General features: G+C 47.4%; 1 protein-coding gene across 9 annotated transcripts; it reads right to left on the bottom strand.

Moving 5' to 3' along the window:
• Positions 1-2,771: 2,771 nt before the first annotated feature.
• NFAM1 (NFAT activating protein with ITAM motif 1) lies at positions 2,772-22,161 on the bottom strand. Of its 9 annotated transcripts, XM_039571007.1 has the most exons (8): positions 21,540-21,627; positions 20,645-20,866; positions 18,300-20,262; positions 15,931-16,269; positions 14,775-14,884; positions 12,201-12,299; positions 7,561-7,647; positions 2,772-4,946 (listed from the first exon to the last, which is right to left on the bottom strand). In XM_039571007.1, exons 3-8 carry the CDS (start codon positions 18,685-18,687, stop codon positions 4,887-4,889), a joined length of 1,083 nt encoding a protein of 360 aa, XP_039426941.1. In that variant the 5' UTR covers positions 18,688-20,262; positions 20,645-20,866; positions 21,540-21,627; the 3' UTR covers positions 2,772-4,886. The 9 variants fall into 9 exon arrangements, with proteins under 9 accessions (XP_039426941.1, XP_020440439.2, XP_020440440.2 ...); XM_020584850.2 differs by lacking the exons at positions 18,300-20,262; positions 20,645-20,866 and adding an exon at positions 21,808-22,161 and having other exon boundaries at positions 21,540-21,651; XM_020584851.2 differs by lacking the exons at positions 18,300-20,262; positions 20,645-20,866 and adding an exon at positions 21,808-22,161 and having other exon boundaries at positions 21,540-21,646.
• Positions 22,162-22,850: the final 689 nt, after the last annotated feature.

Genomic DNA, 22,850 nt, shown 5'->3' with positions numbered 1-22,850 from the left:
AATACAACACAACCCGCGTATTTCAAAAGGCTGAAGGAAAAGAGAAGCTCTAGGAGAGGTTCATCAGCTAGTGAGAAAGATTTCCTCCTGGAACGGGAGCCCTCCCATTGCGCTGAAACAGTCCTTGCCAGAAGCTGGTGGCTATTCCTCTGTGTCACTTTCTAAAGGAACATGCCTGGTACTGTCAAAGCACCACCACACTTTGTACCCAGGTAGCTGTGTAGTTGCAGCTCTGTGATGCACAGATGCTGTGAACCTTGAAGATCCACAGCTCGCAACACATTCCAGTGGTTACAGGCCTTGTTATTAATAGTGAAGGACCTAGTGACATACTAGTTACTAATGGTAATCTGAATTTCTACTTTATCATTAACAAAGAAAAACATTTCATCCCTCACAGAAAGTGGAGACTGGCTTGCCCTAGAATCAAGCAAGAGAAGACACTGAAGGTTCGTTCGCCTTATTGTCTTCTCTTGGAGATCACTGGTGCTCTCTGAGCTGTTCCCTTTTTCTTTATAAACTCTCAATGATACTTCACTGTGCATTGTAAATCTGGACCACCACAGAATCCCAAAACACAGAAAGAGCAATATCTGAGCCTTCATCAGTTTCCTGACATAGTAAAGAAGAAAAGCAGCATATGGTGCAAAGGATTTCTTTCACCACAGATACACACTAAATTTTCCCAAACTCAAGATAAGATGCCATTTCCAAATGGTGAAAGAAGGTGGTGGCAATTCTAAGCAGCTCCCAACATCTGACCAGTTTTGCACTTCAGATGCTACTCTGACCCAATGATGGTGTCAGCAGCCACTCTCCCTCACATGGGCAGTCCTGTGCCAAGACGTTGGTATCTGATGAAGTGATTGCTCCAGACATCATGGATGCAAAAGAGGGGAGCCTGTCCTGTACCCATCTCTTCGCGGGCGCTGGTGGCACTTGGGCCATGGCACAGACCTTTGGGGAGTGTCAGAGTCACAAGGCCCAGGGGTAGAAGACAGTCATGGCTGGGGATGTTCTGCACGGCTGTAGCTGACCACCCCTGGGGAGTCTGTGGTCTGGGGGTTACCAGGGAAGCTGGCGGGGGCATGTGGGCACACACGGGACAGGAAAGAGAGCAGAGAGGACCTAGGGCACCATCTGGTGGCTTCACTCACTGCCTTCCCTAAATCCTTGTCTCACAGGGTCATAATATTGCATGGCCAAAGGCTGAAGGAACACCAAGTCTTTCCAAGAGACAGCCAAGCTGGAACAAGAGATCCCTGCCCTTGGCCCCAACTCGCACACCCATTGGGCACTGCTGGGTAGGACAGCAGTGCAAACCAGAGCCATAGTAACCATTTTTCTTGGGTGATGTTCGGTCAAGCACTTCCCTTGATAAAGAACCAGCCCTAGCTGGGTATTTAGAGATGATTTGCAGTAGAGACATTCCTGAGAAGGCTAAAGAAGAGAAGTGATGAAGGAGAACACTTTGAACATGTGTTTCACTGGCGTTATCCACCACAGTAAGGTCTTGTCTGCAGATAAAGGCAAAATATAGTTTGCACTGTTTCATATGACAAAACAGTACCCATGCAAGAGCTTGTCCTCTGCAGAAAAAGATCAAACCAACAAAGCTCTCAAGTGCACTCTGGTTTCTGCCTTCTCAAATGAAGATTTGCTGTAAAGCATAATGAAGGAGTCCATTTAAAGGGAATAGATGACCTCAGTGTCACCAATACCCTTTGCAGCAATGCACTCTCAGGACCAAAGGCTCGTGTCTGGTGAAGAGGGCAAAGGATCCTAGTCCTAACACAGCACCTCCTTTAGAAGAAGGCAAGGCAGTGCATTTCCACCTCACACCACTGCTTACTTTGATAACAGGTCTCCACTTCCCTGAAATCCTGTCAACAGAAAAGGATAATTCAACACCTGGGAATCAAAGGTTATACCACTATAACCAGGGGGCCTGCTCTGTGCATAACAGCACCATCCTGGGGGGAGCTGAGGCCCTTAGAGACACAGTTTTTAAGAGGAATCCATTCTCACCATTCACTTTAAAGCAAAATGTGTAGGGTGAACACAGTAAGCCAGTCACTGCTTCCCACATTTGTGGAGCTGGGGAAACTGATCCATAATTGCCTTTTTTTTTTTTTTTCTTTTCCCCAATTGCCTAGAACTTAGAAACGAACACATTTCCTCTTGCTAGTAATACTCATTTTCTGCACCTATTCTCATGGGCCACAGAGACAGGTAAGACAAAAAGACCAAATGACAACAAAAAGATCAAATGACTGCCTTTTCCCTGAACAAATCTCTGCTACAAAGTAGCTATACCAATATTATATAAATTATATTTCCTAGTCTCCCTACCTGTGCCTTCAGGCATTTCCTCATACCACCTTGGAAAACTCCATACCATTTAAAAACATCCCTGCTCTCACAGCCTTCTGCTTTATGCTTTTCTCTCTCACACAAGCTGTTGCTGCTGTGGCTGCCCATGGTGCATGATGCTAAAGAAGTGATTTTAGATTGTGGCTACATAGCTTTAAACTTCCTTTTTCTCATGCAGCAGCCTTTTAGCCTTCCTCACAGGGCCAACCTGAAAGCCACTGAAATCAACGCATCGACCCCCACCCCGACTGTGACAAGGTCTGGCACACAGCCCAAATCCCCACAGTTGCCAGTGTTTCTTGAAAATTTTTACTTTTTCACTTAATTGATCAAAACCTGGTGTGATTCTTCCAGTACTTTAGCACTGACTGTTCTAGAATAGCATTTTCCATTCCAAATACTGTTCTTTCTCTCATGTTTTATTTTAAACAGCTTCAGCTATTTAATATATAGAATTGTTCAGGCATAAATGTAAGAAACATGCTACTTAAAAAGGTAACAGAAACACAAGACAAATCAACTCACTGCAAAGAGAGATCCTTGCCAGGAAATTTCCAGTAGCACCCAGTATTTTTAGCATTTATAAAATTTAAAAAACAAAACACAAAACCTAAGCATCATTATTTTGAAAGTTTTTACTTTTCATCTAATCCACCAGCATCTGCTGAATATTTTATTGCCATACTGCAACATATTTATAATTCATCTCATCATTTCTTCAAATTTGCTAAGGAAAGGAATTGTTAAACCTCTACAATCCTCTGTAAATTCTTCTGTGAACACAAATGTTTCCTGGTCATATTAGTAAAATCTAAAAATTTTTGCGTCAAAAATATTTATAATTGTTGTGATCACTTAACAAATTATAAATGGGTCTAATAAGCCATGCTGTCCATTCATTGCTTTTTCTGAAGTGAATTTCTCAGCACTGGGAAGAGAAAGAGCATTTTTCTGTGGTTAAAGAAAGTCCAAATTGCATGTTTGAAATCTCTTCTAATAAAAAGAGCAAAGCAATAAGCGGATTATCTCTTTAAACATAGTATAGGAAGGTTGGAGGCCCCGGAGACATTTTCCATAGCCTCTATCTCTGATACATAGCAACATTATCTTCAGCTAGAGAGGGTCCTATGACCCTGGAGCTCAATTTTAATTTGATCTTCTTCTTTAAAGAGGTTTCTACAATTCCTCTCAAGTTATGCTGCATATTCTTATTTTGGGTTGGTTTTGTTTGGTTGTTATTTCGTTGTTGTTGTTTTAAAATGAGATAAAACAGCCTCAGCTTTTTGATCCACTGGTTTGATCGTGTTATACGGATATTTAATGTAACTTCTTCCCTATCAGAACCAGAATATGCATCAGCACAAATGGTAGGCAAGTTCCAGCTGACAGGGGAGAAAGAATTTGGATAGAAAGTTCACTTCTAAGGCCTCCCTCCTCCTTTCCTCCAGTCATTCTAAGTTTCAGAACTGGTCTCCCTGGCCAATAATGTATGGTGGGGGAGTAAAAAAAGCGGCCAGCTGAAACAAAGGCAAACCTACTGGTTTTGGTGGGGCAGAGGTACCATGCCTGCTCCCACACAGGTTCGAAATCCCAAGTGATAACAACGGCCATTGCCAAGAAGAAAAGGAAACTGCAGAGCTCCACTTGGACTTCTGTGGGCTGGAACCTGGCCGCAGACCCGCCTGGCTTAGGAAGCCCTAGCAAGGGAGTTTCCTCACGTTCCCACCTCCTTGCTCCTCTTCCTTGTTCTGGAATGGGCACTGTCACCGAGACATGTTGTCAGAAAGGGATATTTTCTCTGTGTTCCTTTTCCCCGCCTTTATTTGTCAGTGCATCCAGTCCTCACCGTGTAGTGCTGATATTGCTGAAGGGGAAGCATTTACTTGGAGGCACTGACTTGAGTCGGCCCGAGTAAGGTCACAGCAGGCATCTGTGACTACTTGATGGGATTAGCAGATTATGAGAAAGCGTGTTTGCGGTGTCGTTCCTGAGAAAGAGAAAATAGACAGGTGGATGCTTGGATCTGGTTTAAACTATGCATGAAGTCCTGATGGCCATTTTGGCAAAGCCACAAGCACAGGATCAGATGGACGGCTGCAGGTCAGGATTGGAACATCAAGTCAGCAAGCAGAGAGGTCTCTGGATTGTCCTACCACTTGAAGAGGATCGAGAGTTAAGTATTTCAGCCGGGACAGGTGAGAGAAACCTTCACAGATTGCCCATTCCCAAGATAAGTGCTTGACAAAAGCAGCTTTTCTTTTGCATCAAACAGCTTTGCTGCAAAATAGCTTTGCTGCATCAATGCAGACTGAGCCCCGAGGGATTTTAACAGATACATTCTGTTGTTAATGAAGGGCAGTTTAGAAGGAGCCAGGGGTCCACAATCCCCTCGTGGTTGTGCTCTGAAGTCACTGTGGATCTCTGCATGTATCTGCATCTCATCTGGGATGTAAGAGAGTAGTTCTGCCATACAGAAAGATGTCTGGTCCACATAGGGTCAGATATCTTTCCTGTTAGATATTCTCATACAATGTATCAGAGGATTCTTCTAGAGTTTCTTGCTTCTTAGGTATCTGCAGAATGATGAAAAGAAGAAAAAAAAAAAGGAGGAAAATTATTCAAAAGATGATTAATTAGCTCTTAATAAGCAGACACTGACGTTTGTTCTGTTAGAAATGGCTATAAGTGATCTGCTGAAACAGAAGTCACTACAGTGAGAAATGTTGCTCCACCAGAGACGAACGTGACTAATCCAGCCCAAGGGATAAAGATGCCTCCTTTACTAGTCACTCTTCCCCAAAAAAACTGTCAGACAGGGAGGGGAGGGAAAATTGGACTCAGTAAGAAAATAAATCACTTTGGATTCTGTGAAGGAGGAATTCCCTGACCTCCTCAATCCTGTTTCTTCAACAGTTGAGTCTATTCCTCACGACCGTTCCTTGTGTAGACAAGGCGCTGACAGACTGATATTTTAAGTGCTGTGTGGCACAGGCCTGCTGTAAGCAAGGTTACATAGCAAGCAGCTGAAAATGCCACCGGCTGAACTAAGCCCTACCTACACTAGCAATTTCTCTGTTGCCACCACCAAAGGGAAACACTACAAAAGTGCTGAGTGGAGGCACCTCCAAAGCATGCAGGATTAACCCCTTGCTATCCAAACGGGCCAACAGTCCAGAGTGACAGCATGCAAATGCTCTTTGCAAAGGCTTTCTGCCCTGCTTCCCTTTACAGCTCCCCCTCTAGGCGCAGCATCCCGCAGCAAGGGTTGGGCTGGGCCCTCTGAAGCAGCGTCAGCCATGCTTCAGCAATCTCAGCTCCCACTCACAGGCCAAACCCACTGACCCACAAGTCTCACTCTTAGGGAAAATTTCCTCTTATATTCTGGCAAAGACAGCTGGAGCACAAGTGTCTCAGGTGGTCACAGCCCAGGATGACTAAGGGAAGCTGATCAAGGTGCTTGCAACCATAGTGGATAGTGCAAATTCTCCAGTGCTGAGCTCATGGGATCCTGCCACTCACACTTCCCTTCCTTCAGACCAACACAAGAACTGAGGACACTTGGAGTTGTCTGCTCTCAGTGTGAGAGTTCATCCCATCCCCTCTTTGCTTTCTTCTCCTCTCTTTCTCCCATCTCTGCTTTGACCTTTACTCCACCCTGGCCGAGACTGCCAGCACCAGACCCATTCACACACAGATGCTCCTCTGCTGTTGCTTTGTTGCTGCTCTGTTTTACAGACCCTCTGTCCCTCCAAGCAGCAGTTGAATAGTGTGGGCCACACACAAGCAACTCAGCACAGCCCAGACAGCTCCCTGGTAGGGAAAAACCCCACACATACTTCATCTTACCATCCAGATTGAATAATTTCAAAGGGGGCAGCTGGTAAAGGTATACAGAAGAATAAACAGGATCAGAAAGAAGGACCCTATCCAACTAATTCAAAATGCAGCAAAACACAAATGCAGGGATGCTGTCTTTTCCTGTGCATCGTATAAGACAAGCCTATATAGAACAACCCATCCTTCCCCTAATAGTCAGGGACCTGCCACTGCTTTTGCTACCACCACCATGGTGGTGCCACAGCAGTAACTGCAGGAAGCCAGTGGCCATGGGACCAGACCATGTGGCAAGTAGCTCTGACACAAAGGGGGTTGCATTATTTTAGACCACCTTTTCCTAAAAGGTGGGAGTTGTGAAAACATCACGGACACTGGAAAATACTGTCCTTCATGAAAGAGAGGGATGGTACAACCAGGGGAGCTCTCTCCAATACAACATTAGTGGGAGGAAGCAGCAGACATTTTTCAGGAACATTTTCTAGCATTGGAAGACAATATATTTTTTAAGCAGATAAAAGGTCTGGAGAAGAAAAGAAAAATTAAGTTCTGAGGACAGGAAGGAAATGTTCCCTGGGGTGCCTGATGCAAGTTTTGTCCATATGAAACAGCTGATTCCTGCCAAAGACAGGGTAGAAGGCTGTGTGGGCCTCTGATCTGCTTCATGTGGCCCCCACAATCAATTTACACCTGCATATTCCTAGCTGCCTCTATTTTCACTGTTAGTGAATTTAGTTCCTTGTCTCTCACTCACAATTCTCAGCTCAACAAGAAGATCCAAGTCCAAAACATACCCACACTGCCTTTTCTGAGCATGAGAGCTGACAGCAGAGATTGTATAAGCCCAGCCTCTGCTCAAACCATCTTAGCTTCTGCTACCACGAAATGACTCTCAGGTTCTTAATGCTGATGAGAGGAAAGTTGTGTTCAGGATCTGCTGCTGGTGCACAGATTCCTTCAGCCCAGAGGATGTCTCAGCTACCTAAATAATCTGGCAAGGCCAATAATGGGACCAGCACCTGTCCAACTCTTCATGAATGCCCGTCTTGTTCAGAGGGAGCAGTGATCCCAAACCCCTCAATGCCTTTCAGCATTTGTCATGCAGCAAAACATCTGCACAAAACCATGAGTGCCAGAACCGGTAGAGCTGCAGGAGCCAGGGTGCTGCTGGAAGAGGGAAGATAGGCTACGTGTGCAGCCCAGCTGGTGAGTGCATGCCACGTTCCGTTTTCCCCTTTTGGTGGGACTGGAGACACACTTACTGCCTGCTAGGTCATGGGATTGTGTGGGGTTTCTTTTCCCCTGTTCCCAGGGCATATAGGAACTTTCCAAAAACACAGCCCTGGCCCTTACCTTCCCTGGACGATTCTTTCTGTGTGATGGGTTGTTTGTGTTGTTCTCGAGGCTAGAATAGACATCAACTTGCTGCACATCCAGGCTCTGCACAGAGAAGAGAGAAGAAAGTAGGGGTCAAATAAAACACTCAGGTTTAAGCCAACTAATTACCCCCTGGGTTGTCCCCCTATCTCATGCCTGATGTTTTTTAGGAATCCCTGCCATCTCCAAAATTTTGAAGTTCCCGAGCTTAACCTAGGCAAACAGAAAATCCTTTTCTCCTGAAATCCCTGGAGTGCAGCTGCATCACCTTTTTTCAGACTTACAGAGACAGGCTTTGATGTTACCTACCCTGTGTAAGGCAGTGGAGAAGAATGCCAATGCCCCTGCCTCCCTCTGCTCCAAAATTGTCCCAGAATGCAGAATAAAGACCCCTTTGCCACATGGAACAACGTTCTGCACCAGAGGGACCACAGGTAAGGGGCAGGGCTCTGCATAGCCCAAGCCTGTTTAGGTGCCTGACAACCACAAGCTCTCGTTCATGATTATTTTGGGGACACACAGGTGAGAAAACAGGAGAGGCTGGGGGTCCTGAAGCACAGACGCTGTTGAAAATGAACTCCATTTCTGTTTATTGTCTGTTGGGGGTTTTTTCCCAAGCCAGAACTCTCCTTGCTTCTTTGAGTGAGCAAAGAATAATAAAAGAAATCCATATGCTCCCAGGCCCTCAAACATTACCATGGTCCCACACAGCTACACAAACACACACGCCCTGCATGCATATGCACCCATTGTCCCCCAGGTAATTGTGTCACAGGAGATGCATGTCAGTTTGAGTGATATTCCAGATCTGCCTGAAGGATCAAACATAACAATCAGGAGGACTTTTCCATGTGTGTTTCAAGGATGACAGCAGGTTGCCAAGGTGGCTGTTTCTCTGGCAACAGGAAGATGGGAGGAGCTCCGGCTGCAAGAGGGGCAGATGGTATTAGTAGCAAGAGCAAGCTGCCCTGTAATGCAGTGAGAAGGATGAGCAAAACATGGAGGCTTCATTGGGGGCTGCCAATCACTTGAACCCTCACTATTTCATCCGGAGTTGCAAACACTCAGCATCTTTAAGGATCGTGGCTAGCAGGACAGTGCTTTGAACAGGACCAGAGGGTAGAGAAGCAGCACTGGGGAGTGGGCCTTGGAATAAACAGGCAGTCAGACATGAGTTTGCCACAGTGAATGGGGCACCACACGGCTCTCACATTCCCACTGCTACTCATCTGTCTGCTTCCTGCTCCCAAAAACCTCGTTTGCCTACTCAGACATCCCCACTATTTGCATGCGCACATATGCACACAGAAAATTCTATTTCCCCTCCTCATTTTCAATTCTCTTTGTGATGCTCACAGTGAGGACCTCATCTTATGTGCTGAGTTTCCAGAAGCCTGGCTCCATGTCCCCTTGGCAGGACAGGCAGCCTCTGTCTCTACTCCAGTCTGAAGCCACTTGCAAGCAAGGAGGTGTTTAATCCCCCAAAAAAGATTCCTTTCCCCCCATAAGCCTTCTTCCCATGGAGGCTGTTAACAATGCTGGTCCTTTTCAGCCAGTTGGAGAGCTGGTGTCTCCAACCAACATTTGCAAGTTAATTACTTTTACTTGATCACTGATCACCTGCGAGTGTTACAGTGGAGGCACACAGGCCACTCTCCTCCCTGCTGACAGATGCTTTCCTATCCCTGAGCAGCCTCCTGTCTCCCTCACACCTGGAAAAGCTCCTGTGCTCTGGAACCTGACTGCAGCTGCACTGCAGGAGTTCTGTTTGCTGCTCAAAAAAGCTTGTTTGAAGTGTAAAGCAGATGAAGCAAGTCCCTCAGATTGTTATTTCCAAGCTGCTCATTAACTAAGCAGCTAAGCTGGAAGTCAGAGGATATACAGGTTTGGTTCCGGGCAGTGCAGTAAGGTAGAGCTACTCTACGGCTGCAGGAGGACAGAGAGGTCAAGGAGGTCAAGGAAGGCGCTATAGAGAAAACAAAGTGCATTTGTAATAAGCTGCCCCCTTATTATCAGGCCTTTTGCTACGTTGTATGCTTTTCACTGCATACAGCCACCCCCAGGGACCACAAGGTAAATAGTGGCACCTGGAAGAGCCACTGGGGAAGGTATTTTCTCCCAGGAATGTTCAGCAGGACAGCTTTGCAGAACGTGTGTTAGGACCCTTCCCACACCAGGGATGAGCCCAGCTACCATGTGGGATAACACAGAGTATTTAATGAGCTGTGCCAGGCAGTTCCAACAGCATCTGTTACTTTGATGTCCAGTGCTGCCTCCTCTTGCTTCTGCTCCCAGCTTCAGGCCTGCAAGGACACTGTGGTTCCCTGACCTGATTTTTCTCCAGACTCCAGCCTCTTGCTTTCCCACACAGATAGCACAGCTGGCATGTGCTGGCCTCCTGTCCAGTCCCCTGATCTCTGACCTCCTTTATCTCATCACTGGGAGTTACTTCTCACTTGTCCTTCCTTTTTTTCCTTGCCTTAGATTACCCCAATGCTGAGCACAGATTTTTTCCCTTCCCATGCATTAAGCACTGAGTTCAACACCCACCAGTAGATTTTCACAACTCACCTAGTTTCAGTTTGCAGGGCTGGGTTTAGACCATGCAGAGCCCCAACAAAATTTAGCAGTGGGGCACCAGAGTTACCATTCTAAGGAAATCAGGTTTGTCAATTTTCTATTCCCTTTGCCTGTCCTGAGGGCCCATCCAATGCAGGTTTCCATCCCAGGGCTCTCACCCCCTACCCATTATGCCCTGCAGGGCTGTGCTCACTGCTCTCACAGCCCTGCTCTCACCATGTGCCTTGTCTGGAGCAGGAGTTGCTGCTTCGAGCCCCCCCCCCCCCACTGCAGCAGCTGCTCCTCAATAGAGGAAACTGCAGTGGGCAGACTCATACCCCCCAGCACGCAGGAGATGGTCCCAGCTGCTTGCAGCCCTGCCAAAGAGGGCCAAGCCACCTGCCCCACACACCGGGCTGGCCAGGAGCCCTGCACAGCTGGTGTGTGGTTAACAGGCTTCGCAGGAAGGCTGGTTGGGCCAGGTCCATAGGGCTCCCACAAGCACAGGGGCCCAGCCAGCTCCTGGGATTGCCTGTGCCTAAGGCTGGCTCTGCTGGCTTGCTATATTAGCCTTAGTGGAGCCTGAACAGAACAACATGATGAAACATGTAATTAAGATGGAGCTAAGGATGCATGACGAGGCCGACTGAGCGAGAAATGGATTTGATTTTTTTTTGTCTCCTTGCAGAAATCATCCACTTCAGCAGGAAACTACCCATTCGGATTTTTATAAGCCTGAATTAAAAAGAAATTACTTGATACAAATGAAAAGGTTTATAACCTGCAACCTCCTTTACCCAAAGCATTGCCTTTTGCCCAGAACAAACATATCACATACAATACCATCTTTTAAACTGCTAGTCCAAAAATTAAAGGGCCACAAAATGGTGCCCCCTCACCCCCCCACAGTGAGAATGAGAAGGGGCAGGCCCATCCTCTTGTAGATAACTGCCCCTGATCAGGTCTCCTGCCTCCCTGGCAGAGCTTTCCTCCTCTCTGTAGTACATTCTCCAGAGCTTTGCTTTGTTTAGTTTAAATGATTAATGCAGCAGAGCTCACAGGTTTTCCTTGGAGAGACTTTTCCAGCCCTTATAGACCTCACAGACAGAAAGGTTTCCTAATATTCAGGCAACATCCTTCTCTACTCACTTTCATTTTATTCTTCCTTGTTGGTCCTACAGATCACAAGCAAAAAAAAAAAAAAACAAACCCTTCCCTTCTTAGTGGAGCAGCCATCCCATGGGAGTAAAAGGAGAAAAAGGAATCCATTTAAAATGGAGCTGGACAGGTTATAAATGGGATTAGGAGTCATGGTTACTTGAGGTAGCTGAGGTCTAGACCTGACATTTCAGGGGAGCCACTTCAATCCTACTACCTATGACACTGCAGCTACTGGGCTCGAGGAGTGGGAGCAGTTAGCCATTCCTCAGGTTGGGAAATGGAAAAGGAGTTCCTATGCAATGAAAAGGGAAATGCTTAGAAAAAGAAACTCCCTTTACTTTCTTCTTGCCCATCTCCCCCTGCTAGCTAGTGTGCCTGCTCAGGACTGCAGTGGACTGTGACACAGGCACCAGTGAAGGTGCCACAGCAGAAATTCAAAACAGCTGGGTGTTGCTCAGGGGAGCACACCTCTCTGCCCCTTTCCTGAGCCATCATTCTCCAGTTGGGAAGGGCATGTCCTTGAGACACTCTGCAGTACAAAGTGGGGCTGAAGAGTCCCTCTCCTTCTCGACTTTTGGAGACCCTTCTACCTCTTCCACTAGGACCCCTCTCTGGCCTCACACTTGATGCTTTGTGCTGCTGGCAGAGGGAAGGCTGCTGCTCAGCAGGGCATGGGGCAAGGCTCGGGCACTGGGGAGGCCATGACTAGGACCAGAATGAAGACACACCCAGTCCTGAGGAAAGCTAAGCAGGGCAAGGTCACTAAGACCAGGATGGTATGAGGGTATTGCTTATGTTTCACATCATGATACTGGCATTGTCTGTACCATGGCAGGGAAAGGAAGGGTTGTACCACGATGTGGACAGAAGGGATGAAGGGTGATCCTGGTACTCACATCATAAACAGGAGGTGGTGATGGTGGGCTGGCTGAAGGGAGCTGCGTTTCCACCTTCTGTCTCAGGATATTTGACTGGTTCCTTCTAGGGCACAACACCTGCACAGCACAAGACACCAAATAACACACTTGGAGAAAACCATATCTCCCCAAAGCTAAAATGAACACCAATGTCATATCAAAGCCAGCTGTTTGCACACCTCCTGAATGCTTCCACAGGAAAGAGTGCTGGGAGTGTCTGCACAACAGGTGCTGGTTACTTTCCTCACCGCAGGGTTAAGTGTAGAGTCCAGTGACTTACACTGGAGCATTGGAAAGGAGAACTGGGCTCTGTGTGTACATATCAAGCACTTTCACCACTGAAACCTTACTGGAAGGGTTTAAGTATTTAACAGCATAGAACAATTCTATGGGACAGGGAGTGAAGCAGGGCCTTGGTCCTAGAGCAGAGAGGAATTTCAGAGAGGCAAAATGCAATTACTTTTATCAGCATTTGGTAAGGAAGCTTTTCCTAATACACAGTCTACAGAAGAGCACCCGATAATCATTAATGGTGACATATAGTCAGTGATACATTAATGCACAAGTCCAGCACGGAGCTGAAGGAAGAAGGTCCCTGCATCTGAAATGTTTCTTGCATCAGATGAGTTCTCCTTGAACACATTCCATTCACACACAGAGAAGGGTTAGCCCTGCTCAGCAAGCAAAAGAAGAGGCAGAAAAGGCAGAAGGCTTTGCTAAGTATCTCTGTTCTAATTCAGAAAGAAGTGGGATGATTATATTCACATCACATGAATACGACAAACTGCTTTCCAGTCCATTAGTAACTAAGGAGGATGCTAAATAGCTTCTCTTAAAGATAAACATTTTTAAACCAGCAGGTCTGAGCAAGCTGTGGTGAGAAATATGGGCTGTGTTCTGCAGGAGGGCAAATGTAATGACTGCAAAATCTCTTCAGACCCCAAGGAAAGGCCATAAGTCTGAGATTTGCTGGCCCACCTCAAAACCTAGAGATGCCAGTTGGTGAGTCATGACAGTGCCTCCCCTCCTCATCCCCACAGAGACACTGTCAAGGCAAACAGAGATGGGGGCCTGTCTTCAGCTAACTCCCTTTGCCTCTTACACTCCTTCCCCTGCATCAGACTGCCTGCAAGGTAAGTCTTGTGAGATTAGCTGGGCTGCCAACTGCTGCCATTCTGTTTTCAACCTCATGATCTCTGTGTGTGCTGAAGCCTGATGCTCCTTGGAGCTGAAGGACTGTACACACAGCACAGCCTCCACATAAAAATGCATGCAGAGAGTCTGCTGTTGTGGTGGCAGAGAGCAGCTTGGAGTTACGGGGTGTACTCTACCTAGAAAACAACAATCCCAAATTCCATTCTAAAAGATGTAAGGCTATTATTAAGCCAGACTTGAGATCTCTGGAAGAATGCAGATGATGCTAGTTGAACACCTGAGGGTGGCAGTATTAGAAGCAGTAGGCTTTCGCCAAACAAGAGGGATTCCAATATCACGACTCCAGAGGTTTTTCCACAGGGCCCATCTCATCCAGATCTTCCAGTTCTGCTTTCGGCTTTTCTTCTCCCACTCTCCAAATCCTTTCTTCCCCACTCCTGGCACCCCTTTGCCCTCAGCTTCCCAGCTTGCACTTCCTTACCCAGCTGGTCCCAACCTGGGACACTAGTCTGCTCACCCAAGGGGCTCTGTCAATCCAGTCTGAAGATCCTCCTAGTGTTTTCTCACTCCAGATTCCAGCCCCAGTTTCCCCCCAAGGCTCATTCTTCCAGCCTCACAGAATCACTGCTGATGGAAGGTGTCCCTGGGGATCATATAGTCCGATCTTTCTCCCTCCCTCTTCTTTTTTTCCCCAGTTACTTGTAATTTCCACACAGGCTTCCTTGAGATTCTTGTTCTGACCTTCCCCTCTCACTCTGTCTCTTAATGTTTTCTCTGTCAAACAGATGCCCAAGGCTTTGGCCCCCATCCCCATCACACTGCAGATTTTTTCTTCTATGGTGCCCGAGCTCAGGAATGCAGCTGCAGTCTCCTTGAAACAGAGCATTCTCCATCTTGAAAGAGGATTAGAAATAGGGAAATTCCTGCCATCAGGCTTGTAACAGACTTGCTTGGGTGCACAGGACATTACTTGTCTAACTGGCCCCTTCACAGGGGTTTTAGACAGCTGAACTGGTAAACTGACAGAAGCCATGACTGAGTATGCACAAACGGCAATTCTCCAAAATCCCATCACAAGGCTACATCTCCTTGAATATTCTCAGGGTCAGCACACCGCTAGTGTGACTTCTTGCCCTGTGTCAAATCCTTGCTCTAAAGCAGAGCATGCTGTAGTCAAAATGATTGCCAGAATTTCTTTAATGGACAAATCACTCACTCGTTTTAGTCTTTCCTGTAATCTTTCCTTCTCAGAAAAACTGAACTTAAGAAAATAAACTGGATCAGACACCCAGCATGGAGAATTTCAGCATGGGGACTTCCAATTCAGCCAAGTTAGAAGCAAATGGAATTAATTCCTAGAATGGGTCAGGTATTGCTTTTCATTTGGTTATTACTTGCCTTTCTTTTCCACAGAAGCAGAGCTGTTGCGGTGACGCTCAATACAGCAAGAAGAACAGTAAGGGTAACGAGGATTTCCCACCCATAAGAGGTATTTATGTACCCTGTATCTGTAAGAAAGAAGGAAAAAGGTTCACAGTGTGAGTGGAAGTTACAACCCTGCCGTATTTTTAAGCCTGGAAAGAAAGAACCTTGAGAAAACAAAAATACAGGAGCGCAGAATATGGTGGCAGAAACACACACACCCTTCAAAATGTACTTTGATTGAACAGAGAGCAGGGTGCAGCTGCAAAATCACACAGAAGGCACAGGGTATATAAGCAGCTCCACCTCACAGAGGAAGGTGACATAACTATGAGAGCCAAGAAATTTGGTAGATAGAGGCTGGCAAAGGTCTTTTGTGATAGGAGCAGGAAGATGGTGGAAAGCACACAGGCCACATGAACTGAGAGGGTGGGTACTGTAGGCATCCTCTGACCAGTACAGCAAAGCTACTTCGTCACACCTCTTTGCATTTACATTAACAAGTCCTTCGTATCCAACAGTCAGTAATGCACATCCAGCCAGTCAGCAGCATGCACATCCTTATCACTTTCCTTTAACATTCCTCTTATGTTGCATCAAGCTTTCCCTTGCTTTCCAGGGTGCTCATTAACAGGCCAACCAGCTCCTTGTACCAAATGGAAAAGAGGGAGGCATGTCGGTGAGTGCATAACCTGTTCGTGAGGCCCTAAAACTGAGCAGGCTGAACCTGTACACATGATTAGAGCAAGCACCCTAATGACTGACCTTATCAGCTGCCTCTGTCACACTGCTGAAGGACAAACTGCACTGTCTCCTGAACACTGACACCTAAAAGCACCATCTGACCAGTGCCCAGGCTCCCTGGATAGATCCTGACTCCCAGGAGGCTGTGGAAGGGCATATATAAATTACTGCATCTTCAGGTCCCCATCTGTGCATTGGGAACAGCAGCACAGGTCACCTGTGCCAAGTGCATTCAACCCTGATGGCAGTGACTATTGGGCACAAAGCATTATTCGTACCTGACTTCATAGCATGTTTGGGTAGAAAAAGAAGAACAAAGATCAGGTTTGCACAGCCAGATCCAGCTGATTTTTAACCTCCTGCCCTTCCTTTCTGGTTGGTCACTTACCTCTAGCAAGGACAAACACTCCCTTTCCCGTTTTTTGGATATCATTCCATACGACCTCGCAGTAGTACGTGCCAGTAGAAGAGGTGTTTTCAAGCGGCATGATTCTGTAGTCGTAAGATAAGGCAGCAGTCTTATTTTCTTCTCCAGAAGGAATGGCTACATTTTCCTGCCTACTATAGATAGATGTCTTCTGATCCAGTGAATTAATCCAGTAATAGAAGATTGAAAATTTGGTGTATTTCGGCATGTAAGGGAAGATGACTTTGCAGGGGATGGATATTCCTTCCTTGAGCAGGGCAACCTGGATTGGAGGTTTCTGCTGTACATCGACATTTCCCCCTGTAAGGGTAATAATTGTTAGCAGTCACCTAACCTCACTTTCAGTGAGGAGAGGACAGCTGCCCCAAAGACAGGATCACACTGAAAATAACCATACACCAGGAAGCACGCCCATAGCATACAGTGTTGGCCCTTGTCAGAAGCTGAGTGATTCAGAGCACGTGCCCTGTGTGATCTGCCACATCTCTTGGGTAATTGCTGTCTGATCCATGATAGCCTGCTGCATTCACAGGCTTCCCCTTTTCTCTTGTGAGTCCCTCCATACAACGCCAGCACGCAGAAAGACAGGAAATGAAGCAGGAAGTGAACTGATTTTGCAGTGGTGTATGAACGTATTTACAGAAGGCAAATAGAAAGTGATTTTCCAAGATAAATGCTAGCCGGACATCTCCTGAAACTGCCAAGGTATAAACCCTGCTTGGGAATCCATGTGTGGCTGTGTGATGGCTCTGTGGCAGTGAAGGTGCTGTACGCAAGCAGGTGTTATCAGTGGGACTGGGTATTTCTGAAAGGCAAGTGAGGAAGGAAATTGCATATTCCGTATAGGGGTCAGCACCAGGGCCATGAGAAATAGGCCACAATTTCATCACTCCAAACCTTTGCTGCTCTAAAATGGAACCAAAGTGCAAGCCTCGATATGGGAACTATCTGCAGATGACTGCAGATCTTAACTATTTATACATGACAGTATCTTAGGCAGAGATGAGAGACCATGCCCTTCATGTGTTTCCTCCTAATACATACAAGGTAGTTTAAAGTGATTATCACTGTAACTCAGTAGACAATGATGGGGAACTATACCACAGTTCACTCCCTCTTTTGTTTAATAAAAAGGGAAAAAACCCAAGAATGAGCCACAGGCTAGTACGGAGACTGGGGTACAGGACTTCTTTGGCTTTCCAGCCAAATCTGGGTTCAGTATCAGGCAGTCTCCAGATCTATTTGTTTGTCAGCTGATATAACACCACATATAAAGCACCTTAAGAAGAGGGTCTTTGAGAAAGGGAACTGGAAACTTACACGCAAGTCTTCTCACAAAATAAAGGATTCTTTCAGAGACATGAAAAGAGAAGAGGGAAAAAAGGGTAGAGAGAGAAAATAGGGGATGGGCAGGCTTTTCCATTCATGCTTTTGATGGGATTCCCTGGAGTTCTGCATCTATGAACAGGCTCATAACAAGGTATTAAAGCTGTCCCAGAGCACAGCCAGGCTTGCTTTTCTGTCATCATGGACTAACGCTGCATCACAACAGCAGCGTCACCTCAGCACAGCAGGAGCTGGCATTGGGAAAGGCAACTCAGACTTAGCGCTGCCGAATGCTGAGCACTGAGGATGCGTGGTGGGGGGGGGCAACAATGGAGAGAGGGCACAGACACTGCCCAGAAAGAACTGTTGGGAAGTACCATCTGTTAAGGAAAATTCTCTACAGATCACATAGCCAGAGACAACAGCCTGACAGTAAGGAAGAGCTTAGGTTACAACACCGGATAAAGGTTCTTGGCTGTAAAAGCAACTGAGATACAGTACAGTCTCAGGGACATGCTCAGTCCTGTATACATTAGTTACACTATAATGGAAAGGGGGTAACAAAATCCTACAGACACTGTGGGAGTGATAACCCAAGCGGTTTATTCTGGGTCATATTTTTCAAAATCATTCATCATCCTTCTCCTCATCTCTACATAACAGAACACATGTGAATATAGCTTCTATGTAAGACACGGCTAAGCAGTACTGTAACAAAAGAAAGATCCATCTTCTTGCATTATCCCAGAAGCCACTAGCTTGAGAAGAACATACCAAGGAAAAAGGCAAACCATTTTATTTAGGTTATCTAACCCCTCTCCCACATTCCCCCTTTCTTGAGGATTCACTCTCTTAGCTTTGAAATGCTTAAAAGACAGAAATAGCAGAGTGCAAATTCCTAGAGGGGATCTCTGGAAATTAGCAAAAGATAGCAGCTGGAAATGCTCTAATATGAAAAAACATGAGAGTAAACAAAAGGAATTAAAAAGAAAATATTTGTTTACCTCCACACTGAAGCAACCAAAGAAACAGGAAGATGACTTTTAGATTAGGGGCCATGATGGGGGTCAAAGGCTGTAAGAAAGCAACCAGACACAAAGATCCAAGCAAAGGAGATGGGGGTTTGTCAGGTATTTTCACGCCCAGGCAGCTGGTTGATCCCCTCCTGTTTGCGAAGGGACAGGCGGGATGTACACACACTGCATTTGGCAAGCAGTTCCTGGCAGATCCAAGCTCTTCTGCTTTTTGGTCGGGCTCCTCCCCACACCAGGGTTGATTTCTCTGTATTGCAATGATGGTGTTAGACCTACCAGTGGGTGTCCAAAGATTAGACCGCAAGCACTTTAACACACAGAGCTTTGCCTCCTGATGACTGTAAAATATCGCATGCATTTGAAGCAAACTTTGTCACCTTCCACAGTGACATGAAGACTCAAGTGTGGGATCACCTGTTTTGCCTTCAACACAGAAAACCAGTACACACGTAAGTAGTCAGTACAGAGCAATGGCTCTACTGTACCCCTGACTCCACAAAATGTCCTTCCACAGCCAACTTCTCCACTAGGTCCCTTCAGAAGAAGCCACTCGTATTCACAGAGTGAGAACAACCAGACAGTGAATTTGTCCTGAACAGCTGGGCTGTTTCAGATCCACACCATGCTGGCTCTGAATCAGCTTCGCAATGCAGGCAAGCTTTAAGTAATCTATTGTAGGCAAATCTAAGGAGAGTCCTTTGAAGAACAAAAACCACGTTTTGTGGGAGGCTCCTGCCGCCTATACTCGTGAAGAGTCTTTGATTTTCAATGAACGCTTGTTTTTTGAGCTAAGACATCTGCAATGCAACAGCTGAGCAGCATCTGACTCATAAAAACACCCGTGGCTGAGAGGTCTTCACTTCTCCTTAGGCAGCTTCCTCCTTTCACACTTCTTGTGAGACAACTGCACTGTCCACAAGAAAGCACTTTGCTGCAACTTCAAGGGTGCCCACTCACATGGGGTGCTGTGCTGCAGAGACTGGTGAGGCATGGCCATGTGGGGAAAGACCTAAGGCAGCAGATGAGCCTGTAAGCTTCATGGATTCAAAAGCCCTATCAGTTGTTTTATCCCTCCAGACTTTGTTAGGAACAAGGTTTACTTCAAACAACCTTTGGTTTACAGCATTTTTCCTCTTGTTCAGCCTGGGACAGGCTCCTGGAGGAAGGGGTCTTGACACAGGGGGAGGCATGCAGCTGTGGCCACTGCAGCCCTGAGCCCAGGGATGGCACCAGTACCTTGCTGAGACCCCTGACAGATGGGGAGAGGAGCAAGTGGCTTTGTGTGGCTCTGCAAGGCTGGTACAGCAGCTGCACTCCTCCAGGGAAGGTTTAGGTCAGATTACCCAAAACCAGCTCCTCTCCCCAAGACATGCTGATGTGAGCTGCACAGGGCTGGTCTCACCTAGAAATCACTCCTCACAGGTCTTAATGCTGAGCAGCAAGGACAATCAAAAGCACTAACAAGACACTTGGGGCCCACTTGGTATTTAAGATTTGGAGGCACAGATCAGGCAGCTGTGGCTCAGGGGTCACAACAGTGTTTGAAAGCATTTCTCAGGTCTGAACCACATCTCAAGGTAGTTGGGGCAGGGAGGGAGAAGGGAGCAGAGGCTCACTACCCTCCTGTGGAAAAACTCTGCTGAACAGTGAGGGCTTCCTCGGCTCTTATATCATGCTCATCCCCATGGTAGCACACAGCTTTGCAATTGCCAGTATTGATGTATTTCTAGAGGACAGAACATGCTGCTCCTGCCAGTGATGTGTTTTAACTGTTATCAGCATTTATCTGCTTCAGGAATTCAGAGTGATAAGTGGATTAAGTGCGGTAGGTTTGTAGGGCTGCTAGGTCAACATCGTCCTTCTGTCCTTTCTGTTCTCTTCCTATAAACATCCCTGTTGCCACTCGAAATGCCAAGTCCTAGAAATATCGTGTCTGGAATTAAAAAAAAAAAAAAATCTAGCATTTCAAAAGAGATCACACATAAGACTCAGCTGTGGGATTAAAGGCACAGCCAGGCCAGAAATACATTCACTGCTGGGATTTGCTATGGTAGAGCTCACTGAAAAGAAATGGCTTTGAAACGACTACCCAGCAGCTATTAACTGCGAGACAGGATGACATTCTGTTCCTTAGAGCCTGAAGGGAGCCTGAATCTTTGAATGTTAAATTCTAATTCAATTTGGTCTGGGGATTCTGAACTGAGTTTTAACCCTGGAGACATAAATGGGAGGAAGATGAGGAAAAGCTGGGGAGTTGCTATTACCAGCCTGTAGCAGGACTGAGCTGATTGCCCCAAAACTTAGGTAGAACTCACCAGGATACCTGTGCCAAAGGAAATAAATTACAAAGCTCCAAAGGAATAAGTCATTGTACGACCTTCACTCATGCATTATACAGTACATTGGTGCATGTGAGCCAGTCCCTGCAGCATGATGAGGAGGGAACTGCCTGGCCAGTTGTAACCCCACCACAGCACCGGCTGGTCAGGATGCGTGTGGCTCGGTCCTTCCTTTGATGCAGCGAATGCTGACACTTCCTGAAATTAAATACAGGATTGAGGTAGATTCAAACCAGTTTCTGTCTGTAGCTGAAAAGCGGCTATTAATTTCACTCAAGCACTTTTAAAAGCCCACAATAGCGGCCAGCACTCCCAACAGTGAGGAAAAGCATGTTGTTCTGGCATGCACGAACAACGAGTTTGGGCAAGTGCTGCACCTACCAGAAGTGCCTGTTCACAGCTGCATCCAATGTACACCCACAAGTAAAAGCGCACACACACACACACAAGCCCACACATGCCCCCACAGCCAACTCCAGGGAAAGCACTAATTCAAACAAAAAGGCTGCTGCTAGCCAAAGCAAAAGCAATGCTGCAGAGACCACAACAAAGCCTTTTTATTGCTGGAGCATTTAACACCGCAACCATCCAAAAGAGAAACACCACTTGGCACACAGAAGAGCTGCAGCAACTCAACGAGCCTGATTGCACAGAGCGTTTCAGAGCATTCCCCAGCACGGCAGCTCTGGATTTGCTGCCTTGTCAGAGACCAGCTCAAACCCCCGTCGCTGGAAAGCCAGCCAGCGGCAACATGTGCACCTCTGAGGATTCACAATCTCTTTGACTCCTCTAACCCCAGACTCCACGGAGTACAGTTTCCCTCCGTCTGGCGGCAGGAGTGATAGCAGAGCAAGCGTGAGCAGGGCCGTACCTCTGCCAGCATTTTTACCACTGTTGTGTGTCGAGTGCCTCTCAGCAGGGCTGGATGATGCTGAAGTGAAAGCTGCCAATGCCCTCGCTACGTTTCTAACCATCGAACTGCTCTAGGGAAGAGAATGATCAGTGACTTAATGGGAAAACAGAAAATTAGAGGTGTTGACACCCCCGTGGGGAAGGGAGGGGACACTTCTCTAATTCTCTTTCAGCAGCAAAACAAGTCTGCCTCAGAAATCACCCACTCCTGCTTTTTCTCTATTCACCTGCTGGAAAGATTCCCAGGGACTAAGTTACCACCACAGGCCTGACATACTCTCAGGGCCGTGCCTCAGCCTCGCGGTGCTCCCAACCGTTGTCCTTCATAGGTTCCTTGTGTGGCAAGCTGTGGCCAGCGGGAATTTGCCTGGCAGGACAGCTTTGCCAATTCAGAGTGACACCTTCCAGAAGAAAATCCACCTGGCCGGGCCTGGGGCTGACGCAAGGCCAGGGCAGAGCAGGCCATGTTAGGTCCGCCTGATCCAGGGGTTTAAATCTTCCTCCGGGCAGCCCGCCCCCGCCCCCGCCCCCGCGGGAGGCTGAGCCGCGGACACCGAGCCCCGGTCCGGCCATGCCGCGGTGCCAGGGCGGGCGGGGGGGGACGGCAGCCGCTCCCGCCGACCCGCGCCCTCGCCCACAAGATGGCGCCGCCGCCCCGGCCGCCCCCTCCCTCCCTCCCTCCTTCCCGCACCCGCCCACCCACCACGGGCCCAGGGCACCGGGGGACCGGAGGAGCTGCGACCCTGGAGAAAACGAGCATGACTAGGATCCACTTAAGGCAAAATTAATGCTAATTAACCGTAATCAACAGCTCGAGGAACAACTTTTACTCGGCAAGCTGCAGATACTGCAGCCGCAGTTCGCCCGTCAGGCAGCAGCAGCAGAAGACGGCGTGTAGAAAAGGAAAATGAACCTGTCTGCCGTGGGTGTAACCCATCCCCGCTGTGTCCTGCTCTCGTCGCCCCTCTCTGCTGCCAGAGGTCACTCTCCCCGCAGCAGCCCAGCCCAGTCACCCCACATACACCTCTTGCCCCACCACTGGACACTCCCCTCGCAGCCCTCTCTGGCAGCGGCAGCCGGGTCACTTCTGCTGAGCCCTTTTGGGGGGCAGCAGCCCCCAGCCGGGGGCAAAGCACAGGGAGCTGCCGGCAGCATTGCCTCCAGCCCTGGCACCGCCTCCCCACTCCTGCCAGTGCTAGTGAGGACAGTTTTATTACGAATGACAATTCTCACCTTACAGAGGCCTCTTGGCACCACGTGTGGATGCTTC

This window comes from Corvus cornix, chromosome 1A (assembly GCF_000738735.6).
Source record: "Corvus cornix cornix isolate S_Up_H32 chromosome 1A, ASM73873v5, whole genome shotgun sequence".
In the NCBI taxonomy this organism is placed as follows: Eukaryota; Metazoa; Chordata; class Aves; order Passeriformes; family Corvidae; genus Corvus; species Corvus cornix.
Note: the sequence above shows the minus strand (reverse complement) of the source record. Positions and strands in the feature narration are given on the sequence as shown.